Source organism: Gopherus flavomarginatus, chromosome 2, assembly GCF_025201925.1.
Source record: "Gopherus flavomarginatus isolate rGopFla2 chromosome 2, rGopFla2.mat.asm, whole genome shotgun sequence".
Lineage (NCBI taxonomy): Eukaryota > Metazoa > Chordata > Testudines > Testudinidae > Gopherus > Gopherus flavomarginatus.
The window spans coordinates 80437711-80461489 of NC_066618.1; the positions used below are offsets into that span (position 1 = coordinate 80437711).

General features: G+C 43.4%; 2 protein-coding genes across 8 annotated transcripts in view; one reads left to right on the top strand and one right to left on the bottom strand.

Moving 5' to 3' along the window:
• The window catches only part of SH3BP5 (SH3 domain binding protein 5), a 55982-nt gene extending 37882 nt beyond the window's left edge, over nucleotides 1-18100 (top strand). The window contains exons 5-9 of the mRNA XM_050938493.1: nucleotides 6004-6134; nucleotides 9844-9886; nucleotides 12895-13114; nucleotides 14487-14747; nucleotides 16680-18100. Coding sequence (XP_050794450.1) covers nucleotides 6004-6134; nucleotides 9844-9886; nucleotides 12895-13114; nucleotides 14487-14747; nucleotides 16680-16858 — 834 coding nt within the window. The 3' untranslated portion in view covers nucleotides 16859-18100. The remainder of the gene's footprint in view (nucleotides 1-6003; nucleotides 6135-9843; nucleotides 9887-12894; nucleotides 13115-14486; nucleotides 14748-16679) is intronic.
• Nucleotides 18101-19421: 1321 nt separating this feature from the next.
• CAPN7 (calpain 7) overlaps nucleotides 19422-23779 on the bottom strand; it is a 36935-nt gene continuing 32577 nt past the window's right edge. For all 7 annotated transcript variants that reach the window (XM_050938370.1, XM_050938368.1, XM_050938373.1 and 4 more), the window contains one exon: nucleotides 19422-23725. In XM_050938370.1, coding sequence (XP_050794327.1) covers nucleotides 23581-23725 — 145 coding nt within the window. In that variant the 3' untranslated portion in view covers nucleotides 19422-23580. The remainder of the gene's footprint in view (nucleotides 23726-23779) is intronic.

The following is a 23779-nucleotide window of genomic DNA, read 5'->3' on the forward strand; positions in this document are numbered from 1 at the left end:
TTCCAAGCTGGCTGAAGCAATAATGTAACATTATCTTAGTCCTGAAATCCTAATCCTTTTGTGGAAACTGTATTTGATTATAAGACAACATAGTCTTCATGTATAAATTGTATACATCAGCGCTGCCAGATGGTGCACGGTACCAAAAGAGCAACAGGTGTGCTGTGTGAAATGGGAAACCTGGTATGTGAAAACTGAACATTGCTGATATTGTTGTCACCACTGTCGTGTGTTTAAGGTTCCTATACTACAAAACTGCATGACGAGACTAGCTCCACCCCTTCATTGTGATTGCCGAGAAGGGATCAGCTGTAGCCCTTATTTGAAATGAGAAGTCTACTAACACACTAACATTTTTCTTTCTTGAAGCATGAGGATGAAAACTGGATGCTTCTGCAGGTTTGCAATGGGCTATACAACAGTGCCTCTTAAAGTCCAGTTAAGCTTGGTAGTGACCAGTTACTAGTGTGAGCTGTGCAGTTTACATGTGTGATTCAGGATGTCTAAGCCAGCAGCGGTATCAACCAAAAACTGTTCCTGGAAAGAATCATTTTGGCATTCAACTGAGAAGTGACAACAACTGGAAACGAACAGCTCCATCTCTGCAGAGCTTCCAGCAGGGTTAAATTCATATGTCCCAAGTTTCTAATGTTCCACTCAAGGCCCGGTCTTCGTTCCACTCCTTTCTTCAAGGGCCCACCCCTGCTCTGCTCTTCCTGCTGTATTCATCCCCTCCCCCAAGCATGTCCAGCCCTCGCTTCTCCCCCCCAGGGCCTCCTGCACACCACGGAACAGCTGATCGTGGTGGGCAGGAGTTGAGTTTGAAGATGTGGTTGCACTTGCTGGTGCTGGTTGCTGTTCCAGTTCCGGGCCTGGGACTGGAGGTGCTGTGGCTGTTTCAGTGGTTGGCATGGAATCTGGGTCCACTACCTCTGTCTGGGTCTCTGGTAACCCAGACGGGGCGTCTGTGGACGGTTCAGGAACAGGAATGGGTCTGGAAGCTTGCCTGGTTTGGCTACGTGTAACCATTTCCACTCTCTTGTCCCGCCTCACCTGGTTGGCCAAGTCTTCCCCCAGTAGCATGGGGATAGGATAATTGTCATAGACTGCAAAAGTCCACATTCCTGACCAGCCTTTGTACTGGACAGGCAGTTGAGCTGTAGGCAAGTCTACAGCTTGTGACATGAAGGGGTAAATTGTAACTTTGGCCTTTGGGTTGATGAATTTGGGGTCAACGAAGGATTGGTGGATAGCTGATACTTGTGCCCCCGTGTCTCTCCACGCAGTAACCTTCTTTCCGCCCACTCTCAAATTTTCCCTTCGCTCCAAGGGTATTTGAGAGGCATCTGGGCCTGGGGATCTTTGGTGTGATGGTGGTGTAATGAATTGCACTCGCATGGTGTTCTTGGGACAGTTGGCCTTGATATGTCCCAGTTCATTACACTTAAAGCATCTTCCATCTGATGGGTCACTGGGCCGAGGTGAGTTACTGGAGACTGGTGAGGTGGAAGAGTAGGGTGTCTGTGGCTTTACTTGGGTGGTATGTGGGGTCTTTGGCTGTCCTCGGTTGTAGGGTTTATGGTCGGTGTGCCCCTTGGGGTATTCGTTCCCCTTGACAGTAGCTTTTTTGCTTTTTGCCACTTCCATCCATTTGGCTCCAATTTTCCCCGCCTCAGCGAGATCTTTGGGTTTTCCATCTTGTATGTACCGTGTGATGTCTTCAGGAACACCATTCAAGAACTGCTCCATTTGTATGAGGAGGTGCAGTTCTTTCAAGGTTTGAACGTTGTTTCCTGTTATCCAGGCCTCATAGTTTTTTGCAACGTAGTAGGCGTGTTTGGGAAATGACACCTCTGGTTTCCACTTTTGGGTTCGGAAGCGCGACGGGCATGATCTGGGGTTATTTCCATTCTGTATCTGGCCTTGGTTTGAAAAAGTTTATAGTCATTCATTTGCTGCTTAGGCATTTTAGCTGCCACCTCTGCTAAAGGTCCACTGAGTTGTGACCTTAATTTTACCATGTACTGGTCTTCGGGGATGCTGTACCCAAGACAGGCTCTTTCAAAATTTTCCAAGAAGGCCTCGGTGTCATCACCTGCCTTGTAGGTGGGAAATTTCCTGTGCTGTGGAGCAATAGTTGGCGCCGGGTTGTTAGGGTTGGCTGGCACATGCAGCCCAGCTTTTGCCAAGTCCAGTTTACGTTTTCTCTGTTTTTCCTTCTCTTCATTTTCTTTTTGTTGTTTTTTCATTTTTTTTTGTTGATTTTTCATGTCTCGGCGGTGGGCCGCCTCTTCTTCTTCTTGCTTCCTTCTGTGGGCCAACTCTTCTTCTGCTTGCTTCCTTTGGTAGGCCACCTCTTCTTCTTCTAGTTTTCTTTTGTGTGCTGCCTCTTTGGCTGCCTGTTCTCTTTGGTAGGCTGCCAGTTTGATGCTTTCTTCCTTTTCTTTCATCTCCATCTTTTTTTGTTTTATTTCTAGTTTCTGTTTGTGTTTTTCCATCTCTCGCCTGTGTTCAGCTTCTTTGATTTGTTTTTCGGCCTTAATTTTTGCCTTAGAAGTCACGGTTCCTGTTTTCTTGGGTTGGGGTGCCCTCCGGTGTTTATCTTCTGAACTGCAGGTTCTCTGTTGCCTCCTGAAGTCTGCCTAGCAACAGTGCCTTTAGCTAATTTTCAATGTTAAGTAAACCTGAAAAACCACTTTATTTGCATGCATATAGTGCTGGTACTGACTCTCAATGGGAGTGCTATTGTGTGACAAAAGACCCTTAACAGTCTGGTAATGGCTTCTTGCTTAACATGCAAGCCACAAACTGCCAGAGAGAGCAGAAAAAAAAAAATCTCTCTGGTTCCCTTTTAAAACCAACTGTTTCTGTCTGCTAAAAAGCCCTTAGCAGAGAAAAGAAAAATATAATATTCCTACTGGCTTCTGGATTCTGTCTATCCCACCTCTGCCACCATATCATAACCTTAGTCCCAGATTTGGACCTTAGCGTCCAAAATATGGGGGTTAGCATGAAAACCTCCAAGCTTAGTTACCAGCTTGGACCTGGTACTTGCTGCCACCACCCAAAAAATTAGAGTGTTTTGGGGCACTCTGGTCCCCCTGAAAAACCTTCCCTGGGGACCCCAAGACCCAAATCCCTTGAGTCTCACAACAAAGGGAAATAATCCTTTTTCCCTTCCCCCCTCCAGGTGCTTCTGGAGAGATACACAGACACAAGCTCTGTGAAACTACACAGAGTGACTCCCCCTCTCTGTTCCCAGTCCTGGAAACAAAAAGTACTTTCCTCTTCACCCAGAGGGAATGCAAAATCAGGCTAGCAAATTCAACACACACAGATCTCCCCCCTGATTTCTTCCTCCCACCAATTCCCTGGTGAGTACGGACTCAATTTCCCTGAAATTTCCCAGTAAAGAAAACTTCAACAGGTCTTAAAAGAAAGCTTTATATAAAAAAGAAAGGAAAAATACATACAAATGGTCTCTCTGTATTTAGGTGACGAAATACAGGGTCAATTGCTTAAAAGAATATTGAATAAACAGCCTTATTCAAAAAGAATACAAATCAAAGCACTCCAGCACTTATATTCATGCAAATACCAAAGAAAAGAAACCATATAACTTACTATCTGATCTCTTTGTCCTTACTCTTAGAAACAGAAGACTAGAAAGTAGAAACTACTTCTCCAAAGCTCAGAGAAAGCAGGCAGACAGAAAACAAAGACCTTAAACACAAAATTCCCTCCACCCAAAGTTGAAAAAATCCGGTTTCCTGATTGGTCCTCTGGTCAGGTGCTTCAGGTGAAAGAGACATTAACCCTTAGCTATCTGTTTATGACAGCAGGATGTGCTGGAGTGGGAGGCACTGATTGGGGTTGCCAGTGGGCAGGAGGTGTTGGGGGCATGCGGGAGGTGCTGCTATGGGGGCTGCTGGTGAGTGCTAAGCACTACCATTTTTTTTTCATGCGTACTCCACCCATGCAGTCTGCACCTATGGCTAAATTTCTTTGCCATGCCCAAGGAAGGGAAACCCACTTCCTTGCTGTCCCAGAAGAATGCCTATCTTAAATATGACACTTCCTTGCCAAAGACAGGCTTGTTTAACTCAGTGGTTTTCATCTTGTGGTCCACGGACCCCTGGGGATCTGCTGACTGTCTAAGATTTTCAAAGGAGTCGGCACCTCCATGTGAAATTTTTGTAGGGGTCTGCAAATGAAAAATGGTTTATAACCATTGGTCTAATGCAGTCTTCTAGGAAAGGTCAAAGCATCATTCTAGCTTTCTAACTGCTGCACAAGCTGAGTAGCAGCAAAGAGATCAGCTAACGTGCTGGATGTAGAGCAGAATCTATCTTGAATATTTTATAATTTTGACCTTTCCTCCAAAGCAGAGAGTCTTATTTATATATGCAGGCAGCTGAGGGGCACTAGAGCTGAATATATATTCTTGGATCTAGTCAGAGCCTATGAAAACTATTCTTTCTAGGTTAGAGGGTTCACAATAAAATGTATATTTTTTTGGTTGCAAAATATGTAGTACAGATAAGGGGAGTGTGGCCTTAAGTAAAACTTCTCACTATTACGATAAGTGAAATTGCTAGACACCAAAATTTAATTTCATCATTGTTCAGTCTTTCATGTAAGCATCGAAAGGAGTAAAGCACAGGTTTACTCTGAATGCAATGGAAAGCAAAGGTCAGTTGTATACTTCACGTTGGCGGCATCTCTTTTGCGTGTTTTGAATATCACTAACTGTTTGGCTTGGCCTCCAAGAGATACTGCTTATTTGATCATAGGGGAACACAGCAATGCTGATGAGACTATTATTTGAAAACAAAATTATTTGCAATTGATTTCTCTCTTCTGAAATTGGAGCCTGCTTCTTTGGTCTGAGGTAGACTGCCCCTTCTGACATGTGTTGGAATAGCTCAAATAATGGAATATACTTCCAGCTATTTACTTTGGAGTTGGGGAGTAAATTGGTGTGCATTCTGAATTCTTGGAAAAGGAATATCGCAGAAAACAGGGTCCCATCGCTTTCTGTAACAATGCTTGCTCATGAGAGAGCCTGCGTATCACCTATGCAATGGAAACTTTCATGTCTTGTCAAAATGTTGGGGGGGGGGGGTGAGAGAGAGTAATGATGACTTTAGTTTATCCTCTGGCTGGACCCTGTTATGCAGTTCATTTCACTATTACGTTTTCTGCCTGGTAGTACAGAAAAATGGATGTCCTAATTTGCCATGTGGCTCTTCAAATTTGCAAATCAAAAATAACCCTGATAGGATTGCTGGCATCATAAACGAAGCAGGACATTCACTGGAGCAGATGAGGATATTTACAGCAATTAAAACAAAATTTACACAAATTAAAGTACTAAGGCAGTGAGCATTTATTTATAAATGTTCAAATGTTTGCTTGACTTGTACCCGAGCCATGGCCCTGTGTGTATTGGACTGGAAGTGTTCATGGAAAGCATGATACACTTAACCTTTGGGCCAGTCCTACACATGCATCTCTACCTGCCTAGTCAGTGTGGCAGCATTTGTGATGGCTTATCATCCCAGCCAGAAGAGGAATATTCTGTAAAGGAAATAGCTCACTTGTGGAAGAGAATGGGGAAATAACAGGGATGATATGGTAGCTCAGAATGGAGCCATGCTGGTGGATCTTGAACATCTCACTGGGACTGCAGGGGTACTGAGCTCTCATGTTTGAGGCTGCTTATACCAAAGCGCCCCTAGAATGCACTAAGCAGCAGTATGCTCCTTGTGTTGTTAATATTTTATTTGCTAACCAGACATGTTGCTGTTTCTTCCAAGAAGGATTTTTCTAAGTAGGTTAATTGAAAGAAGATCTCTCTTCTCTTCTATATCTCCCCTCCACCCAGCTATACTCTGAGAGGTTCAGAGAGGTTATGGAAATGCTATTCATTAAAATTATATGAAACTGATAAGCATGTGACATGCCTGCTACAAATCAAACCATTTGTTTCCTCTCTTGAAGGTCATGGAGGCAGAGCAGACAAAAACAAGAAGTGAGCTGGTGCACAAGGAAACAGCAGCCAAATACAATGCTGCCATGGGCCGGATGAAACAGCTAGAGAAGAAACTGAAAAGGGCCATCAATAAATCCAAGTACGTGTTTTAGCTGGTGGTGCGTTTACGTGCTAAGCCTACTTGCATGGGGTGCTTCACGCACGTGGCTTTCAGGACTCTGTCTGTGCTGAACTTGCCAGGGGGCTGCACAGATAGTGTAGCTGGTGTCTGACTTGCAGCCCAGCCTACATGGTGACAGAACTTCACACTGGCTAAGAAAGCAACCAGGCTATTGATTAAAAACTTCAAAGGTGCAAGACTACCTCAGAGCTCCATGTCATACGTCAGATTTGTTTGCTTTCCAGAGCCTTGGCAAGTCACGTGAGAGCTATTCTCATGGAAAGGCACACGCTTCAGAGGGCATAGCTAAGAAGCATGTGTGATAAATGATGATAAAATATGTTCAGTGTGTGATTCTCTTCTACTACATAGAAGTCTATGCAAATATGGTGGTCGTCTAGAAAAGCTGCCTTTTGTAGTACTCGCTCACTGCCTCTGAAGAAGCTTTAGGTAATCTCCAACTAATATTTTTTATTTTAATTAATTTCCATTTTCTCTAGTTTGACTAATCCCTCAGTCTAAAAATGACTTTATCAATGTCTGTTACTATTTTGCTCAATACATATACAAGTATTGGTGCTTTCCAAGGAAACTCTGAGCACGTGTTCTCTCTCACGTTGCCACATATCTGTAGCCTGCAGCCATTCCACCTTGTGCTGTGTGTTTCTATGATAAGCTAAGCTAAGCAGGGTGCCAATATTGGATGGGAAACCTCCATAGGTGCTGAAATAAATATTCTGCAGTTCAGTAGATGGCACTCTCTCCTCTAGATCAGAGTGGTGGTAGGGCATTAAGTTGCCAAAAGAACCTTTATTTGAATGGGATGGAAAACGAAGGTCCTGATCACTCAACATTGAGGACCTTTTAATAAGAATAAGGGTGTTTATCCTGCCGCCCTGACCAGCTGTTACCTTGGGTACATTCTGCTACCCTCGATTCACCTTGCAGTGTCAAATGGATATAGCTTCCTCACTTCCTGCCCCAAACTGTTTGTGTAAGGATGCTGTGTCCTGCAACACTCCACATCAGAGCTTTCTATGTCAGTGGTGAGTGGAATGACCCTGCTACATGCCGTGCCAGTTTACAAAGGAGTGCCAAGGCTTAATTAGTTAACACGGCAAAACTTTTTAGAACATCAAACTTTTCATTTTTCTCATGCGAGCTTCATAATTTAAACAGAAGACAATCCCACCAATTTTTATGGGGAATAGGAGTCTACTGTCCAGTTTCTTCCCATGAATTTAGGTAGAGGGGCTGTGAAAAACAGACTTCTTCCCCAGGGAAAAGCTGCTCATATTCTTTATCTGAAAAATGGAAACAAAAATTATTTCATGCATCTCAGCGATATTGAGGCTGAGCTAATGACTCTTCAGAGTGCTAAGATACTATGGCAGTGGTAAACATAAAAAAAAAACCTACATAGAAAATATTATAAGTAAGGCTATATTTTAGTCATGGGTGTTTTTAGTACAAGTCAGGGACAGGTCACGGGCAGTAAACAAAAATTCACAGCTCGTGACCTGTCCGTGTTTTTACTGAAAATACCAGTGAATAAAACTTGCGGGGACTGCCTGAGGGTCCCACGGGTGGCAGGGGTGCTGGCTGCTTGGAGGGGGGGTGGAGCCACATGGCCTGGGACCCATGCTGGGGGAGGTTTGGCGGGGCTGGCTGACAGGCTCCCTACCTGGCTCTGGGCCTCTCTCTCTTCCCCTCCACCCCCAGCAGCAGAGTTTGGGTGTGGGGCATGGGATGGGGTGAGGTGGTCTCTGAGTGGCGCTCACTTGGAGGCTCCCAGGAAGTGGCAACATCCCCCTCACTCAGCTGCTAGGCGGAAGCGTGGCCAGGCAGCCCTGCATGCTGCCTCATCCCAGAGAGCTTGCTTCGCAGCTCCCATTGGCTGGGAATGCTTGTGTGGGGACGAGACTGCCCCAGCAGTGGCCGCTGCACCTGGCGAAGGGGCTGCCTGAGCTGCCCCTAAGCAACGTGCACCGGCCAGTGCAGAAGTCACGGGTCCGTGACAAACTCGCAGCCTTAATTATAAGGCACTGATTTTCTCACACACTAAGAGATGGTGAGGTGCCCCAAGGAATGAGACCAGGAACCAAGCTTGGTTGCTCCCATGCAGTAGAGAGAGAACTGTGACTTGACTGGCTTGCGTTGTTTAGCCTAAAATTAGGGTGGAATCCAGGGCCTCAGGAGAAACCTTCACTTTGAACCAGGCTTGTGTATAGATTCCATATAATGTGTTTGAATTTCAGAGTAGCTTAATCTTCTTCATAAGGCTCAATTATGTGCGGAGGCTAAATGGAAAAAGGACAATGAATTCTTTGTTTTTGGAGCCAGATTGTGAATCCCTGCTTCTAATGGTGGGCAGTTACTGCCATATGAATAGTCGTTAATGGGCCCACCAGTGGAGTAGTGACTTACCTGAGGGTGTAGAGCCGTAGTGCAGTCCTAGATGTTTTTGATAATACAGTAAACAGAGAAGTGTGTTTCACGTGTTACGATAATGGAGCGAGGGCCCTTGAGTTACAAATATCTGTTGTGCACAGTGGGCTGTAGGGGACTCAAAGAGTGTGCGATGCAGCTAAACAAAGAATTAATGACAAATATTGAATTTTGGCTATTAAGTGCAGGTCAAGTTTTATTAAATGAGCTTGAATTATGAGCCAGGTTAACCATATCTACGTGTCTGGTATTTGAAAGCCGGATTTTGGCACCGTTACATTCAATAACACATTGCTCCCCAAGAAACTTCAGTGGAACTGTTTGCAAGTGAGGTGCTACTCAGTACTAGTTGCTATCTCAGAATCTAGCTCACAGTATGGAAATACAGGGTAGTGGTTGAAGTCTTGATTGTATGCGAAGACGTAGCTGACGATTCAACTGCCTGACCTTGACTGGGACAGCTCCTGAAACGTGCGAGCGCTTGGAAGGTCTGTCTCAGTTGAGTAAGATGATTTTATTATTGCCCCGTGTAGCATCAAATTGATGACTCTGTCTTCAAAGCTTTGGAATAGAACTTGCATTCTTGGCTCTGAACTGTGCCTTTTGTATACTTGATATCTGCTGCTGCTATAAATAAAGCAGGAAGCAGCTCAAGTGTAGCATCTTTCTGCTTTGTGACTGAGCAAGGACAAAACCTTGGAGTGTCGTGCAGCTGGAGGGAAAAATGTGCAGATGTTCATCTGACTCCTTCCTGCAGTCTGGAGAGAGACAGGCGTTTTACTTCCAGCGTTCTTAAAAAAACCACCAAAGATCTGTGTATGTGCCCCAAGAATTGTGTTTTAAAAAGAAGAGGAGGGGAAAGGGGGAAACTCTACCCATTTTTAGAGGGTTAAGACACTGATTCTACAAGGTGCTTAGATAAATGCTTAACTTGAAAGCACACTGCTACAGTGTGACTATTTGTGCTTAAAGTTGGGCATGTGCTTAAGTACTTAGCAGAATCAAAGTCTAAAAGATTTGTATTCAGTCAACTCAAGTAATCTGTATTGCTCAAGAATATAACTTTTAGAACAAGGGTCTTGTTAAAAAAAATTGGTGTGTGCAAACAGGCAAGTCTGAGGATTAAATTGCTGGCATAAGACGTAACTGCTTTAATGCTTTGGACCAGAGCCTCTCTCCCACTCCAATCCCCTGGGGTTATCCCAGCAACTGTAACAAATTATTCTTTGTTTTTCCACAGGCCTTATTTTGAACTGAAGGCAAAGTACTATGTACAGCTAGAGGTATGTATTTAATTCAGATCTAGGAATGACTGCTTGTGGTAACATATTTTTTAAATACAATGCAAAGGGCTACTGTAATCACTCTGCATTTCTGTACAAAGTACATTCCATTCCAAACGCTTCATGTTGAGGAATACACTTAAGCCTGTTATTTTTAAAAAAGGTCAAAAAAAGACTCTTTCTACATGTGAAGTTGGCAGGCCCCAAAACCCCATTAGAGCCCTGCTGCTTATTGCTAGAGCTGAGCAAATAATGTGACCAATTTTGCCTCTTTCTGCAGAATCTGAAGTGTGTTAATTTCATTTACTTTCTGGTTTACAGTTCAAGTTGTTTCTTAAGTGTTCGAAGTCACACAATAGTGTTTCTCCTCTGTGATTGGATGAGAGTTCTTACAATCGAGTTTCCAGTAGCAATACTGCAGAAAGCAAACCTGAGTAAGCTTTCTATCAGTGCTCAGATATGAGCTTAAAATTTGTGCTAGGATAATGAGCTAAAGAGGGTGCAAACACATATATACAGTGATTGGTTGGAAAAAGTAGAATATTCACAGAAAAAGGTGGGCAGTATTCACTCATCTCTACCTGTTCTCCATGAAGTGTCTCAAGAGCTGTGATCTGTGGCTAGATTAGCAGGTCATTTCTACTGGTGATAGTAAGGAGGCCAGAAGTGTGTCATGTGCGTGTGTGGAGGCAATGGAGGATGGTGGAGGGATTGCTGAGTACCTGTGGGGCACGCAGGAGAGGGAAACAGCTATATTAGCAATGTTTCTATCTGGCCCAGCAACCAGCTGTGCAGGCACCAGTCTGTAAATGGACCAGTGGGTCCCACGTGCTTCTAAGCCAACTGAGTCTGGTCTCTGTTTTTTAGCTTTGGGATGGAACCCTTGAGCAGACCCAGACTCAGCCCTCATCTAGGGCCCTTCTTTGGGATGTGGGACACAGCCATCTGGCTCCTCTAAACCCTGAAATCAGCTTCTGAGCTGTTCAGGGTGCCCCCTTGTCACTTACACGTGCTCACCCAGAGCTCCATCTAGGCAGTGAGCCCAAATTTAACCCCTTCTGGGACAGGGTGGCAGGAAAGCAAGGGACACAGGCTCAGCAAAGGAATTGTTTTTAACCACAGAATACTGGAGCGCACTTCCTCCCCTAGTCCGAGCTCCCCCTTCCTGTAAGTCTGTGGTTCGTCAGCAGTTCAGGCTGGGCAGAATCCCTTCTGTCCCCTCTCTCCCGCACGTTGTCCTTCTGTGTAGCGATGGTCAGTCCCCTTCTGCACAGAGAAGAGCCTTGCTGAGTAACCCCATTGCCCCTGTGCCAGCTGCTCAAACTGAGAAGCTACAGACACCTTCTCTCCCCACCCCCCCAGTCATGAGCCCCTGTGCAAAGAAACCATAGTTCCATGGGAGTAGGGCTAGTGGTTGAAAGACAGCAAAGTTGGTGGCCATCGATTGCTCTCTTGATGGTGTCTTGATGATAGTTCTTCAGCTCGGTGTTGTCCAGTGTCTTTCACAGAGGCAGGGCACATCATGTTCATGGCAGGCACATGGAGAAGTTAGATAAAAACAGAAGTGCTCTTGCAGGAAGGTTGCTACGTAACTCTACTTCATTTCTTACTATTCAGAACAATAATGTACAAGAGTCAAAACCAGAGAGTGACAAGCCAGGCGGCTCCCTAAAACAGAGGCACAACTCACCCTCCCCTTACTCTAGGCTGTCTATTCAGACTGATCACATGCTTTCCTACGGAACCCTCTAGCCTGCAAGCAGGAGCAGGAATCCCCTGAAAATTAAAGTGACAAGTTGTGATATTTACCCCAGGGCAGCTGTCGAAAATGCAGTACAGTAGGCTGTGCTCAGGCAAGTTGTTTTGTGTTCAACATATAATACAAAATGGAGTTCATAAATTGATACTGTCCTATCCTACCTGTCACAAGCTGTATTTATTTTTAGTCTTTGTTGTACTCCTTAACACCAGTCTTCTCTCCTAGCTGTGGAGTGGGGTTTGTGCCTGGAGGGGGGAAGGGCAGTTAAAGCTGCACACTACAATATTCAAGGCTTTGAAGCTTGCTGCCCCCTGGGTCTGAACTCAGGCGTGCAGTTTTAGTGACCAGGAAGTGATGAGTTAGTTCTGTTTCTACCCAGAAAACCACCTGCATCTGTTTGGAGCCAAGTGAGCAGTTCAGCCTTTCCTATTCCCTTATCCTGCAGGGGGAGAGGCAAGGACTGTTAACATTCATGCTGACAGCTAGTGAATTGCTGAGGGTATATGCGATAGCTCCGCTCAGGCACATTCAGATTTAGGCATTTGTTCCAACATGTGGCAGTAATGCCTCAAATTGCTCCAGAGCCCAGTCTAGGTGATCAGGAACTGGAGACCTGTCCCAAATAGTTTTCTGCTAGTTGTGTATGTCCATTCACTTCAATAAATGATCAGAATAAACAGAGTCTGTTATTAAGCACTTTCATTAGCTCTTCATCTTAACATGGATCATCCTGCCCTCCACTAATAGAGGCTTATGCGCCATTCCTGGCTATGTGACAGAGAATCCTTTCCAATGCACTGGAGTATTCAGTCAAAGTGGAACACCACAATTGTTTGTTTTTTTCCCCACATATCCCCTCACAACTTCCCTGGCTTGTTGCATAATCGGGATACTTTTCAACTAAAACCCCTCTCATCATCTGTGCACCAAAATTATTAGTTACATTTTAACCTATACACTCAAATTATTTAAGTATACCTAGCTCTAATATACTACTTTTCATTGGTAGATCTCAAAGCACTTTACAAAGGATCCCCATTATGCCCATTTTACAGATGAGGAACTGAGGCACAGAACAGTGGCAGAGCCAGGAATAGAAGTCACCTGCATCCTAGTCCATTGCTCTATCAACTAGGCCATGTTGCCTGCTTAACTGGGGAAATTAAGCCCCCTTTTCCCTCCTTACATAATGAGAATTTATTTGAAATCCGTAATGGTTTAAAGAAACCCCATCTGCCTTCCTCGTTAGCAATTCAAGAAGACTGTGGATGACCTGCAGGCAAAGCTGGCCCTAGCCAAGGGAGAGTACAAAACAGCTTTGAAAAACCTGGAGATGATCTCAGACGAGATTCACGAGAGGAGACGGTCTTCTGCCATGGGACCCCGGGGATGTGGTGTGGGTGCGGAAGGCAGTAACACCTCATTGGAAGATCTTTCAGCATGTAAACTGGAGTCAGACTCCATCTCCAGTAAGTATAAAGTTGTGTGTTCAGAAATTCCCATGGGCAAGTGTCCTATACGGGGATTGGGGGCTGAAATGAAGGACCTTGTTTGTATCGTACAGCTGGTGATTAGTCAGATACTTTACAACTTCAGTTAACTGAGTTACACCTTCTGTTAACCCCACAATTTACCATGCACTTGAGAATTCCCTTCTCAGGGGAAATAGAGAAGAATGGTCAATCAATGGCTATTAGCCAGGAAGGGCAGGGATGGTGTCCCTAGCCTCTGCCAGAAGCTGGGAATGGGCAGCGGGGGATGGATCACTTGGTGATTACCTGTTCTGTTAATTCCCTCTGGAACACCTGGTATTGGCCACTGTTGGAAGACAGGATACTGGGCTAGATAGACCTTTGGTATGACCCAATATGGCTGTTCTTATGTGTGCATAAACCTTTGGCAACGTAGGCCCCAATCCTGCAGTGACCAAAGACTGGAAACGTTAGCTTTAACAGGATTTACTGTAATGCACAAAATAGAACAACTCTTACTGATTTATTGCCCCCCGTGCCGCCCTCTCCCACCCCCACAACAAGGAGTCTGTGGCTTACTTCAGCCTGCACTCTTGCGATGGTTAATGCTAATAGTCATTTTGCACACACAATGAGCGAGGAGATAGATTTTATGCTGCTTAGTGATCCCTGTGCCAAGGGAGATTCTAGTGCAATGGCTTTCAATGTATTTACCATTGTGGGCATCCAATACTACCTGTATGGCCTTGAGAATGTCACATGGGCTGCAGCTGTGTGGTGATTGGGCCGTGGGTTGAGAACCACTGTTCTAGTGAGTCCTGTTGGATTTTAGCTGCATAAGCACTAAGATAACATGCAGTAACTGAGCTCCCACCTTCTGCCACATCTGGCTTTGAAGTATTACTTCAGATAAATATTGACAAGCCCCAGTCAGGTACCCCATTGTGATGGGTACAGTACACTTAGTACAGAGAGAGTCACTGTCCCAAACTGCTCTGTCTAGCTTACAACAGACTATAACAGGTGGACAAGAATACAAGACACACAACTGGGAAGGATAGACTTGTTTTTATTTGTACTATCTTAACACAATGAGGAGTTGTTGTTGTTAAGTATTGGATGGTACATCACGTTAGCTTGTTTCTCCCAAAAGCGTCTCAAGAAATGGGAATATTTCCCCCTCACCCAAGGCCTGCTAATGAGATGCAATGTTAATAGACTACAGAGAAATAGTGAAACTCTGTGTAAATGCAGCCTGTAAGATAGCAATGTACATCCTGCTGATGGAAAAGCAAACAACTGAAATTGCATGTAAAAACTGCTTTGTGGAAATGGGAAGGCTAACTGGAATTCCCCTTCAACGTTCCAGTGGCTTCTGAAGTGTTTGAGGATGACAACTGCAGCAGTTTTGTGTCAGAAGAAGATTCTGAGATCCAGTCAGTGTCCAGTTTCAGTTCTGGTCCTACAAGTCCCTATGAGATGCCCACTCAGTTTCCTCCAGCAACACGACCTGGAAGCCTGGATCTACCTAGTCCTGTCTCCCTGTCTGAATTTGGGATGGTGTTTCCTGTACTAGGTCCTCGAAGTGAATGCAGTGGGGCATCATCGCCTGAATGTGAAGTTGAAAGAGGTAAGCAGAGCTGGATTAGCCCAGGACCATTTTATTATGCAGCTTTATAAAGGAACAGAAGAACTTGCTCAGCTCCTCCAGGGAGGCTGTGCTGATTGGGTTCAGACACATTATCTGCTCTCTGGATGCTTGGGGAGTGGTGCCAGAGCCACCTTCATCCCGCAGTATTACTGCCCTTTGAAAACTGAGTTATTCATTCCCTAAAATGAGAGGTTCCCCAGTTTCACTCCTGCCTGAACCCATGTTCTATACAGCAATGATGTTAGCAGCATAAGTAACTAACTGATACATCAGTTGCTGCCTTCCAATATTTGGATTCTGATATTACATTATTTGAAGGATAAGCGCTGAGCTGCTTTTTGGGCGGAGGGGGAGGAAATGATGTCCTGCTTGAGAAAAATCCTGATTCCCAATAGTTCTGATCAAATAGGTGCCAATGGAGAAACTGAGCTTAGAGGATTAATCACTCTCCTATAGAAGTCTGTCAGTCATTGCATTTGGTGATTCAGGGCACAAGACAAAACTTAGCTTGGAAGGCCAACATCCATTATTTTAAGGCCTTGTCCACACTAAAGGGAAAAGTCGGTCTAAGCTATGCAATTTGAGTTACAGTAACTCCTTGCTTAATGTTGCATTTTTCAGGAACATAACTACAACTTTAAGTGAAATGTTAAACAAATCCAATTTCCCCATAAGAAGTAATGTAAATAGAGGGGTTAGGTTCCAGGGAATTTTTTTTCACCAGACAAACTATATATTGTATAGATACACACAGTATATGTTTTAAACAAACAATTTAATACTGTTCACAGCTATGATGATTGTGAAGCTTTGTTGAGGTGGTGAAGTTAGAGGGTGGGATATTTCCAAGGGAATGCCTTGCTGCTAAATCATGAACTATTACTCAACTGAGCCCTCAAGGGTTAACACATTGTTGTTAATGTAGCCTCACACTCTACAAGGTAGCATGAACACGAGGGAGGGGACACAGCATAGCAGACAGACACACACCTTGTGTGGGAGGGGGAGAGAGAGAGAGATGCACACTGCCCCTTTAAGTGCATTGTCTTTTTAAGTGGATCAGCTGTTGCCCCAAGCTTTCTCTGTCTGTGTCCCCTCCCTCCTCTATATGGAGAAGGGTTAAGCAGGGTGCAGGAGCAGGAAGGAGGGGGACACCTTGACATTAGCCCCCTCCTTCCCCCCCCCTGCACAGCAAGCAGGAGTCTCTTGGAGCAGCTCCAAGGCAGAGGGCAGGAGCAGCACATGGCAGTGGGGGGGGGACAACTGAACTGCCCAGCAATTGCTAGCCTGCTGGGTGGCTGCAGTGCAGGAAACTTAGGGGAGCGGGGAGCTGATGGGGCAGGGGAAGGGGACTGCCAGTCCACCCTGGTTACAAACCCCCACCAGCTAGCTGCAACGCACTTCTCTTCCTGCAAGCAGTGGACAAAGCAGGCGGCTGTCAAATGATGTTATAAGGGAGCATTGCACAACTTTAAACGAGCGTATTCCCTAACTGATCAGCAACGTAACAACGAAACGTTAACTGGGACAACTTTAAGTGAGGAGTTGCATTGATTTGAGTTATGCTATTCACATACAGTATCTTAGATCTACTTACTGTGGGGTCCACACTATGTGATGTCGATGGGAGATGCTCTCCTGTTGATTCCCCATAGTCCTCTTGATCAGGAGTCGAAGGGAGAGCGATTAGCAGTCGGTTCAGCAGGTCTTCACTAGACCTGCTAAATCGACTGCTGATGCATAGATTGCCGCAGTGTCAATCCTCCAGTAAGTGTAGATGAGCCCAAAGTATATTACTACTTGTCCTAGGTTCTTAAATACTTTGGCGAAGGAAGCTGTCCGAGTGCCCACTTGACCAATATAGCATTCTAAGACTTAAGGTTCAATAATATTTTAATTGTGTCTTTGCAGGGGATAGGGCAGAAGGAGCTGAGAACAAGATGAGCAACAAAGTGAACAAAACTAGGAGCAGTAGTGGCAACTCCACTGAGGGTCTGGCTTTAGATAACCGAATGAAGCAGCTTTCACTCCAGTGCATGGAAGTCAAAGACGGGATCATTGTGGACAGAAAAGCTGTACAAATTGGCTGAGTCCTCCTGCTGCTCTGGTTACTGGGAGTATAAATATACATGAACTTCAAAATGTCTGAAGAACATTGTGCCAATAACTATTTAATATATGCCAAATCTTAAGCGTTTACTCTACAAATTTAAAACTGCACTAAAGAAGTTTAATTGATGTTGAGGGCTGAAGTTTTTTTCAGTAAAATCTTTGTAGGACAGACAAGTTGTCAAATGTGTAAGTTGTGCTCGCTGTATTTCACAGCCTTTGTAAACTGTTTTGTAGCAGCCTGGCTGAAGCAATAACTAGCATTGTTCCTGTATAAACACATGCCAGTAGGGGTGTGAAATCCAAGCCAAATGCTTGTGGTAAGCAGTTTGGCTTCAGTTTTGTAGAATGAGATGCACTTTAGATACAGTGGATCTCTGAAGTGGAATTGGCATATCCTTTAAACAGCCGTTATTTGTCTGTTATTTCAAACTGTAGAAGTATTTTGTATACAAGGCAGCTGTTGCATGTGAGAGTCTGGAAGTCTTCGGTCTGCCTCCAGTGCTCATGAGGAAGCTAGTCATGACCTAAAGTATTGGCCCGAGAGGGTGGCAGAAATGTGGCAGCATTGCTCAATAGTTGTGTGCTCTTTCTAGCCCCCTACTTTTTGGGATGGGGTGTGTGTGACTTTTCCAGGGTGAATCCAGTGCCAAAATGACAGATTTAACTTGTTTCTAAGAATCTGAGTATCCTTTTTCAGCACCTTAAGTGTTGTTACTGTAAAACGGCATGAACCGGTGTGTGCCAGAGAGAAGAAGTTATAGATCTCGACCTGCCGAATATTAGAAGCTTGTCCTTAAGATACGCATGAAGAAAAGGAGTTGCTAATGTGGACTGATGTGTTAATTTCTCTGTAGGTTGTAACGTGTGGGGTTTTAGAACTGTTTAAGGGACTTACAATTTTAGTATCCCCTAGAGAAACTGTTCACTAAAAGGGAATGGGGGCATGTTTTGGCAGCAGCTGTTAGGCAGTAGTGGTGTCTGGTAGTTATGCTAATAAGTGGTAGCAAAAATCCTTGGACTTCTGAGTTTTGGTTCTATATCTAAAGCATTCAGTTTTTTGTTGTTAATTGGATGGGAATTTAGCATCACCCAAAGTATTTTCTATTCCATGTTTTGCAGTCCTGGTGTATTTTGTCCTGCCCCTTGGCTTGTGTATCTATTCTCAAAGTAAATGTAAAATTCTTCACACTACAGTAAACATTTTGGTTTTCCACATTTTATTTTGTGTTGTTCAGTATCAGTGTATTTGAAGTACTAAATATTTCAGTAGCTATTCTAAACGTAGTTCCATAGTAAAATCATAGTCTGATATTTAAACCTCTTTACAACTAAAATGGGCACATGGTCCACATTCACTCAATGAAATCATCACCTCTTGCCATTCTAATGCCAAATGCACTGGCAATTACTGAAATGAAAACGGAGGCTTAATGCAGTTCCAGAATCGTGTACTGGAGAATACCCAAATCTGGGATGGTCAATTTTCAAACAAGCCCAACACTGGGAACACCCTGCAGTATATGGACAAGTATTGTCTCATTACAGCGTTGTAACTAGATTTATATTCATGACTCATTTGGTATTATGGATTTCCTATGACCAAAGATTCGCCAACTTTGTATACAGGGTTGCCTTTTTTGAAAGCTCATTTAGTGTACAGCAGAGGAAGGTCTTGTATGTTGTCTAACGCTTGTGTGCTTCATTTCACTATGGAAAGCTGTAACAAAGCAAGGCAAAGTCATGGGGAAGGAAGCCTGTTCTCAGAATGGCGATTCAGTGTGTTACAGCTACTGATCATTTGAACAGAGATGGGCATTCAGTGATCTGGAACTTGCAGAACAAAGGTTTAACCCCTAGATCATTAGCCTCTTTGAGCTAGACCAATACTTAAGAAGAAGTGTTTATATCCCCCGTTTATGAAGTAACAAATACTTTGGGAAACATGGATAGACCGTAGCTTAAATAAAATACAGAAGTGTCTCTTAATAAAACTGCGTGTTTTCACCTAATCTTTGTAGCTAAACCAATTGTCTATTCTGCCTCTAGTTAGGTAAGCAACCAAGCAATTAAGTGCTGAGTGCCTACTTTTGCAGATATGCCAACTCTCAGTGCACTTGTTTCCTACTTCCCTTGGCATCAAATCCTTCCTCCTATTAAAAGGTAAGTTACTACTTAAAGATCCAAAACACCTGCACTCTTGGAAAGTTTACTTGTTTGTGCACCACAGGTCACCAAAACAAAGTGTTCCTTATTAACCAGTGTACCTCCATGAAACTTCTAGGCAGATTCCAGTAGGGTGAGACATTACTAGCAGAAAGTATGCTAAGAGGTGATGTGGCCCAAGAAACTAAGAGCTGGTACCCTGCAAACTTACAGCAGAAGGGCAAACTACATTTTAAAGAGTAAATATGTGGAAGGGCCTCTTCCTCTGGACACCTCAGCATTCAGTAGCTAACTGTACAATTGAAGTGTATGTGCATAGTTTGTTGTGTTCAGGCAGGCTTTGGAGAGCACACAGACACCAGTAGAAATGAAAAGCAGTTTCATAAATAATTGCTCAAATTTTATTTTTAAACTTTTTATAAATGCCAATTCTGTATAGCAAATGCATATTGACAAATGAATACGAATAGAATATTACCATGAAATACCAAAGGAGCAAGTTCTCTCGAGTTACTTTTCATTAGACTGCCCAAAAATCCTTTCATTTACTATTACACTAGCTGGCAGTGTGGTGCTGAAAGTATAAAAATAAGCCTTTGACATTTAAAGAATGTTTGGTAACGAGTTAGCAGCCTTGAAGTGAGATGCAAAGTAAACGGCTTTACCAAAGAGTGGTGAATTGATGGCTTATCACCTTTTAAGCTTCATTATACTTTTGGTAATATGCACTGAAAACTGGTACTCGGTGAATTTTTTTTTTTAAATCTTAATTTTTTTCATAGGCTGTTCAACATGTTTCTGAAAGCCTTCTATATGTGGCATGTTCACCTTCAGGTACAGAAGCCTTAGGTATTTCTGCTGTACAAAATACGCATAGACACAATTTTGTCAGACTGCGTAAAAATGTTTAAAATTAACATTTTTCTATGTGTAGGAGAAGTCTAACTTCTAATGGAGTCTCTCAGCTTTACTGTGTTTTAGAACCACATGGATGCTGCTAGTACTCCCACTGAAAGGTAGCTATGTGGATTAAGTCTGTCTTTCTGAATTCTGACGGATTAAGTAAAACAAATGATTAACCTAATGGCTTTTTAAAAAACAGAAGGCCCAATTCTGGGCCCTAAGGAGGTAAATAAAGCATGATGTCCTCAGCAGCTCTGAGGTAGGATTCACTAGCAAACTATGTAGCATCTACAGTGCCTAAAGTGAAGGATATGTCAAAAATCCTTTTGAAGGATACTGAAAACAGCTCTTTGTAAGTATCCTTCCTCTCAGCGTGTGCAACCCAGTAAACAGTTATTCCTCCTCTTAAAGGATCAAAGTAAGTATCCTTCCTTTTATTTAAAGACATTTCTAGGCCAATTCGTTTGCATCTGGTGACTTATGATCCTTGTATACACAATTCCTTAGCTGTAGCACCTTCAGTGTGTATTAGAGTAGTTTCAATCACCAGCTAGCTAAGGGCAGTACATACTTACAATGTGGATCTTTGTAGTTCTGTGCTTTAAAACAAGTTTGAGTTGATACAGTTGCATACAGAAGGGAAGTAGGAGTCTTATATTTGACTGTTTGTTGGAAACATAGCAAAATAGCTAATTACAGTGTGCAAATTCCTGCCCAGAGTGTCTGATCCATCATTGTGTAGTAAGAAACTTTGACAAAGAGATATACTGATGTCTGTAAAAAGTTGCTTGCAGTCAGTCTCCCATCTCTTCTATAAGTGTTAGAATGGAGCATTCCAGAAGGATTACCTCAATGTCTACAAATATTTTTAATCCTAACGATCAGAATCTCTGAATGGCAGTGGTGGAGATTTAGCTGAGCAGTTTTGTTTTCCTGGTTGTGCAATAGGGTCATTTCCCAATAACCTTTTTACATCTGATAAATCTCTCGAACTAGATTAATATGCAATAGTCGGATTGCTTTTATTATTAGTTTTGTAATCTGCTGCTTTTCCTCTTTTAATGATATTCTTTAAATGAAGTGTAAAAAGCATATCCTTCGGGCATAAAGCTAAGGCTGGCATGCACAAAAGGTAGCATATACATCTGTGATGCTGTCTGAGGTTCTATGACTGAAAATTTCCTTCTCATGCTAAGGTGCTCCATGCCCCAGATAAGTAGGGCGATGTAAAATGGTTCTAAACTGTCAGAACACCAAGACTGCAATATTTTAAGGATATAACTGACTTTCATATTCTGCATACCTGGCCTCAAATATTAATGGGATCTGGACAGTCAAATAGGAAGGCTTTGTTTTTGTAGCACAGCTGTAAATGCCTGCAGTGTACCAATCTACCCTTTTGTATTCTCTGAGAGGCACAGCTTGCCCTGGCATCAGGGACAGTTATAAATTTGTAATCTGCATAGAGATTGAAGATTGTTCCTTTATTTAATCTATACTAAATTCTGTGATCTAGTGGCTGGAAGCTGAAACTCACTTGTACAATTTCAAGTCAAATTACTGCTATAAAAGCCAGTGAATTAGCTTGGTGGTAATCAGGGGGAAAAACTGACTTCCTGTACAGTATCAGCCAAAAGAGAATGACGTAACAGGTGATTTGGGCAAGTCAACTTGCTTAATTCCCTGTCAGCATCCCCTGTACAGAGTTTTGAAGAAATAGGACTTTAGCCAATATTATTTAAACGTGCAAACAGCAGCAGGTGGAGCAACATCCACAATTCAGGCCCCTTAACTGTTTCTGGCCTGTGAATGGAGCAAGTGACCTAAACTGTAGCTGCAGGCCTTTGCACATGCACAATAAGGGCTGGTTTAAGCCTGAGCTGAAATCTTCCCCTACAACATATTTTAAACTGGACATACAGCTCTGTAGCTGAACAGCTGTCCTTAGTGCATATAAAGACCAACTTACTGCAGTTGGACATCATTTAGGCTATATCCTCAAACTCCATCCTCTCCCCCCCAATCTGCAGTGGGACAGCTCTTAGATCAATGCTTTTGTCCTACAATACAACTTTTTATCTTAACTTCCTTACCAAGAAGCTAAGCAGTGAGTTAGTTAATTGGCATTAATGCAGTTCTTAACCCAGCTGATCTTTCAGAGAACTGCACTTAAGGCACATCTTAATGTTTTTTTTCCAAACTATTTTCTCCTCAGAGCTGCTGTCTAACCAGAGAAGAACAAATAAAGAAGTGTACCTGTGCTATTAAGCTGCTAGATACATTTGCAGCAGTAAACTTTAGTGGGAGACAATCTTACTGCTTAATCTCCCCAAACTTGTGCACTGGTGCTCTTTTGGGGAAAAAACACCCAAAGTTGCCAGTGGGGTGGGTGGGTTGGTTGGTTGTTTTGAGGCTTGCTCCCCTCAATGTCAATGTTTTACCAGTGACTACAGTAGAAGTAGGGTCAAATGCTGTGGCTAGGATTGCCAGTTTCAGCTGGATGTAGTCCTAGTGGTTTCAACACATGACAAGATTAATGCCTGAGGACTGCAGGACAATCCTGGACAGTTAGCACCCCTAGCTGCAGATTTAGGGTCTCTTCTTGGCTGGTTACAGCTTAAGAAGGTTCCTTCTCTAACTGAATGCTGCCTTCCACAGTCTTCTGTCGGGGGGGCTGTAATGCCAGTGCTGGAGATGTGTGGTTTATTAGAGAGAAGGGAGTAGCCTCTTATTTCGACCATCGTAACCCCCTGCTCATACAGAAATGAGCTAGCACCTAAATGACAATTTTGTTGAAGCTGATCAACAGCTCCTGCAGCTAACTTATTCAACTACTGAAGCAGAATACAGGTATGTTATACTGTTTGTACAGTGTGCTCCGTGGAGTGGCTCTTATCAGAGAGGGCCAGTATAAACAACTCTGCTTTAACATCCAGAACAGCAGCCCCTGGCTTTTACTTCATTCCTCTAAAGCAGGGGTTCTCAAATTTTTGTACTGGTGACCCCTTTCACAGAGCAAGCCTCTGCGTGACCTCCCCTTTTAAATTAAGAACACTTCTTTACATATTGAACACTATTATAAATGCTGGAGGCAAAGTGGGGTTTGGGGGTAGAGGCTGACAGCTTATGACTCCCTGAGGGGTCCTGACCCCAGTTTGAGAACCCCTATGCTAAACACACACAGTACACACCACCTCTTCCTTTTTCTCTACAATGTTTACTGTAAAAGTTAAGCAAGGATTGTTAGAACTAAGCTACCTTGTATGTTGGGAGAGGAAAGACTTTTCAAAACTTGATGAGGTATAAGGTGCCAAACTGCAGTAAGCTAAGGCCTGCCATTCGTTAATCAAGATTTACATTCAAGCATTTCACGCAAAAATTTACCATCAATCAGAATTTCTGAAGTGTTCTCTCACTTTCATGGTTGCACAGCAAAAAGCATGAGCAAACTCTGAAGTGGCTAATGCAGTGAGATTGGTGGCCCAAGCCCTGGGCTGTTACTTTTTCCAAGTAGAGTAGGGTTTTATGATCTTGTGTCAATGGTTGAGAGATGTATTTCCCCAGTTCTTTCAGGAGATAGCATTGCGCTAGCTCTTGACTTCTTCCCTAGAGAGTAATGTAGAGACTCGCCCCCTTATTGCAGTTGTGATGTCTTAAGAGGGCTAGTGCTATTAAAGTCCAAGAAGAAAGGACCCTCTTGCTGAGGCAGGAAGGTGCTGGGAACAACATTGTAAACTCCAGCTGGGACATTCTCCACCTCCATGTAGCAAAATCCACATCTGATTAAAAAAATACAATGCCAGCTTAAGAAGGTGTATTTAAAGGAGAAAGGA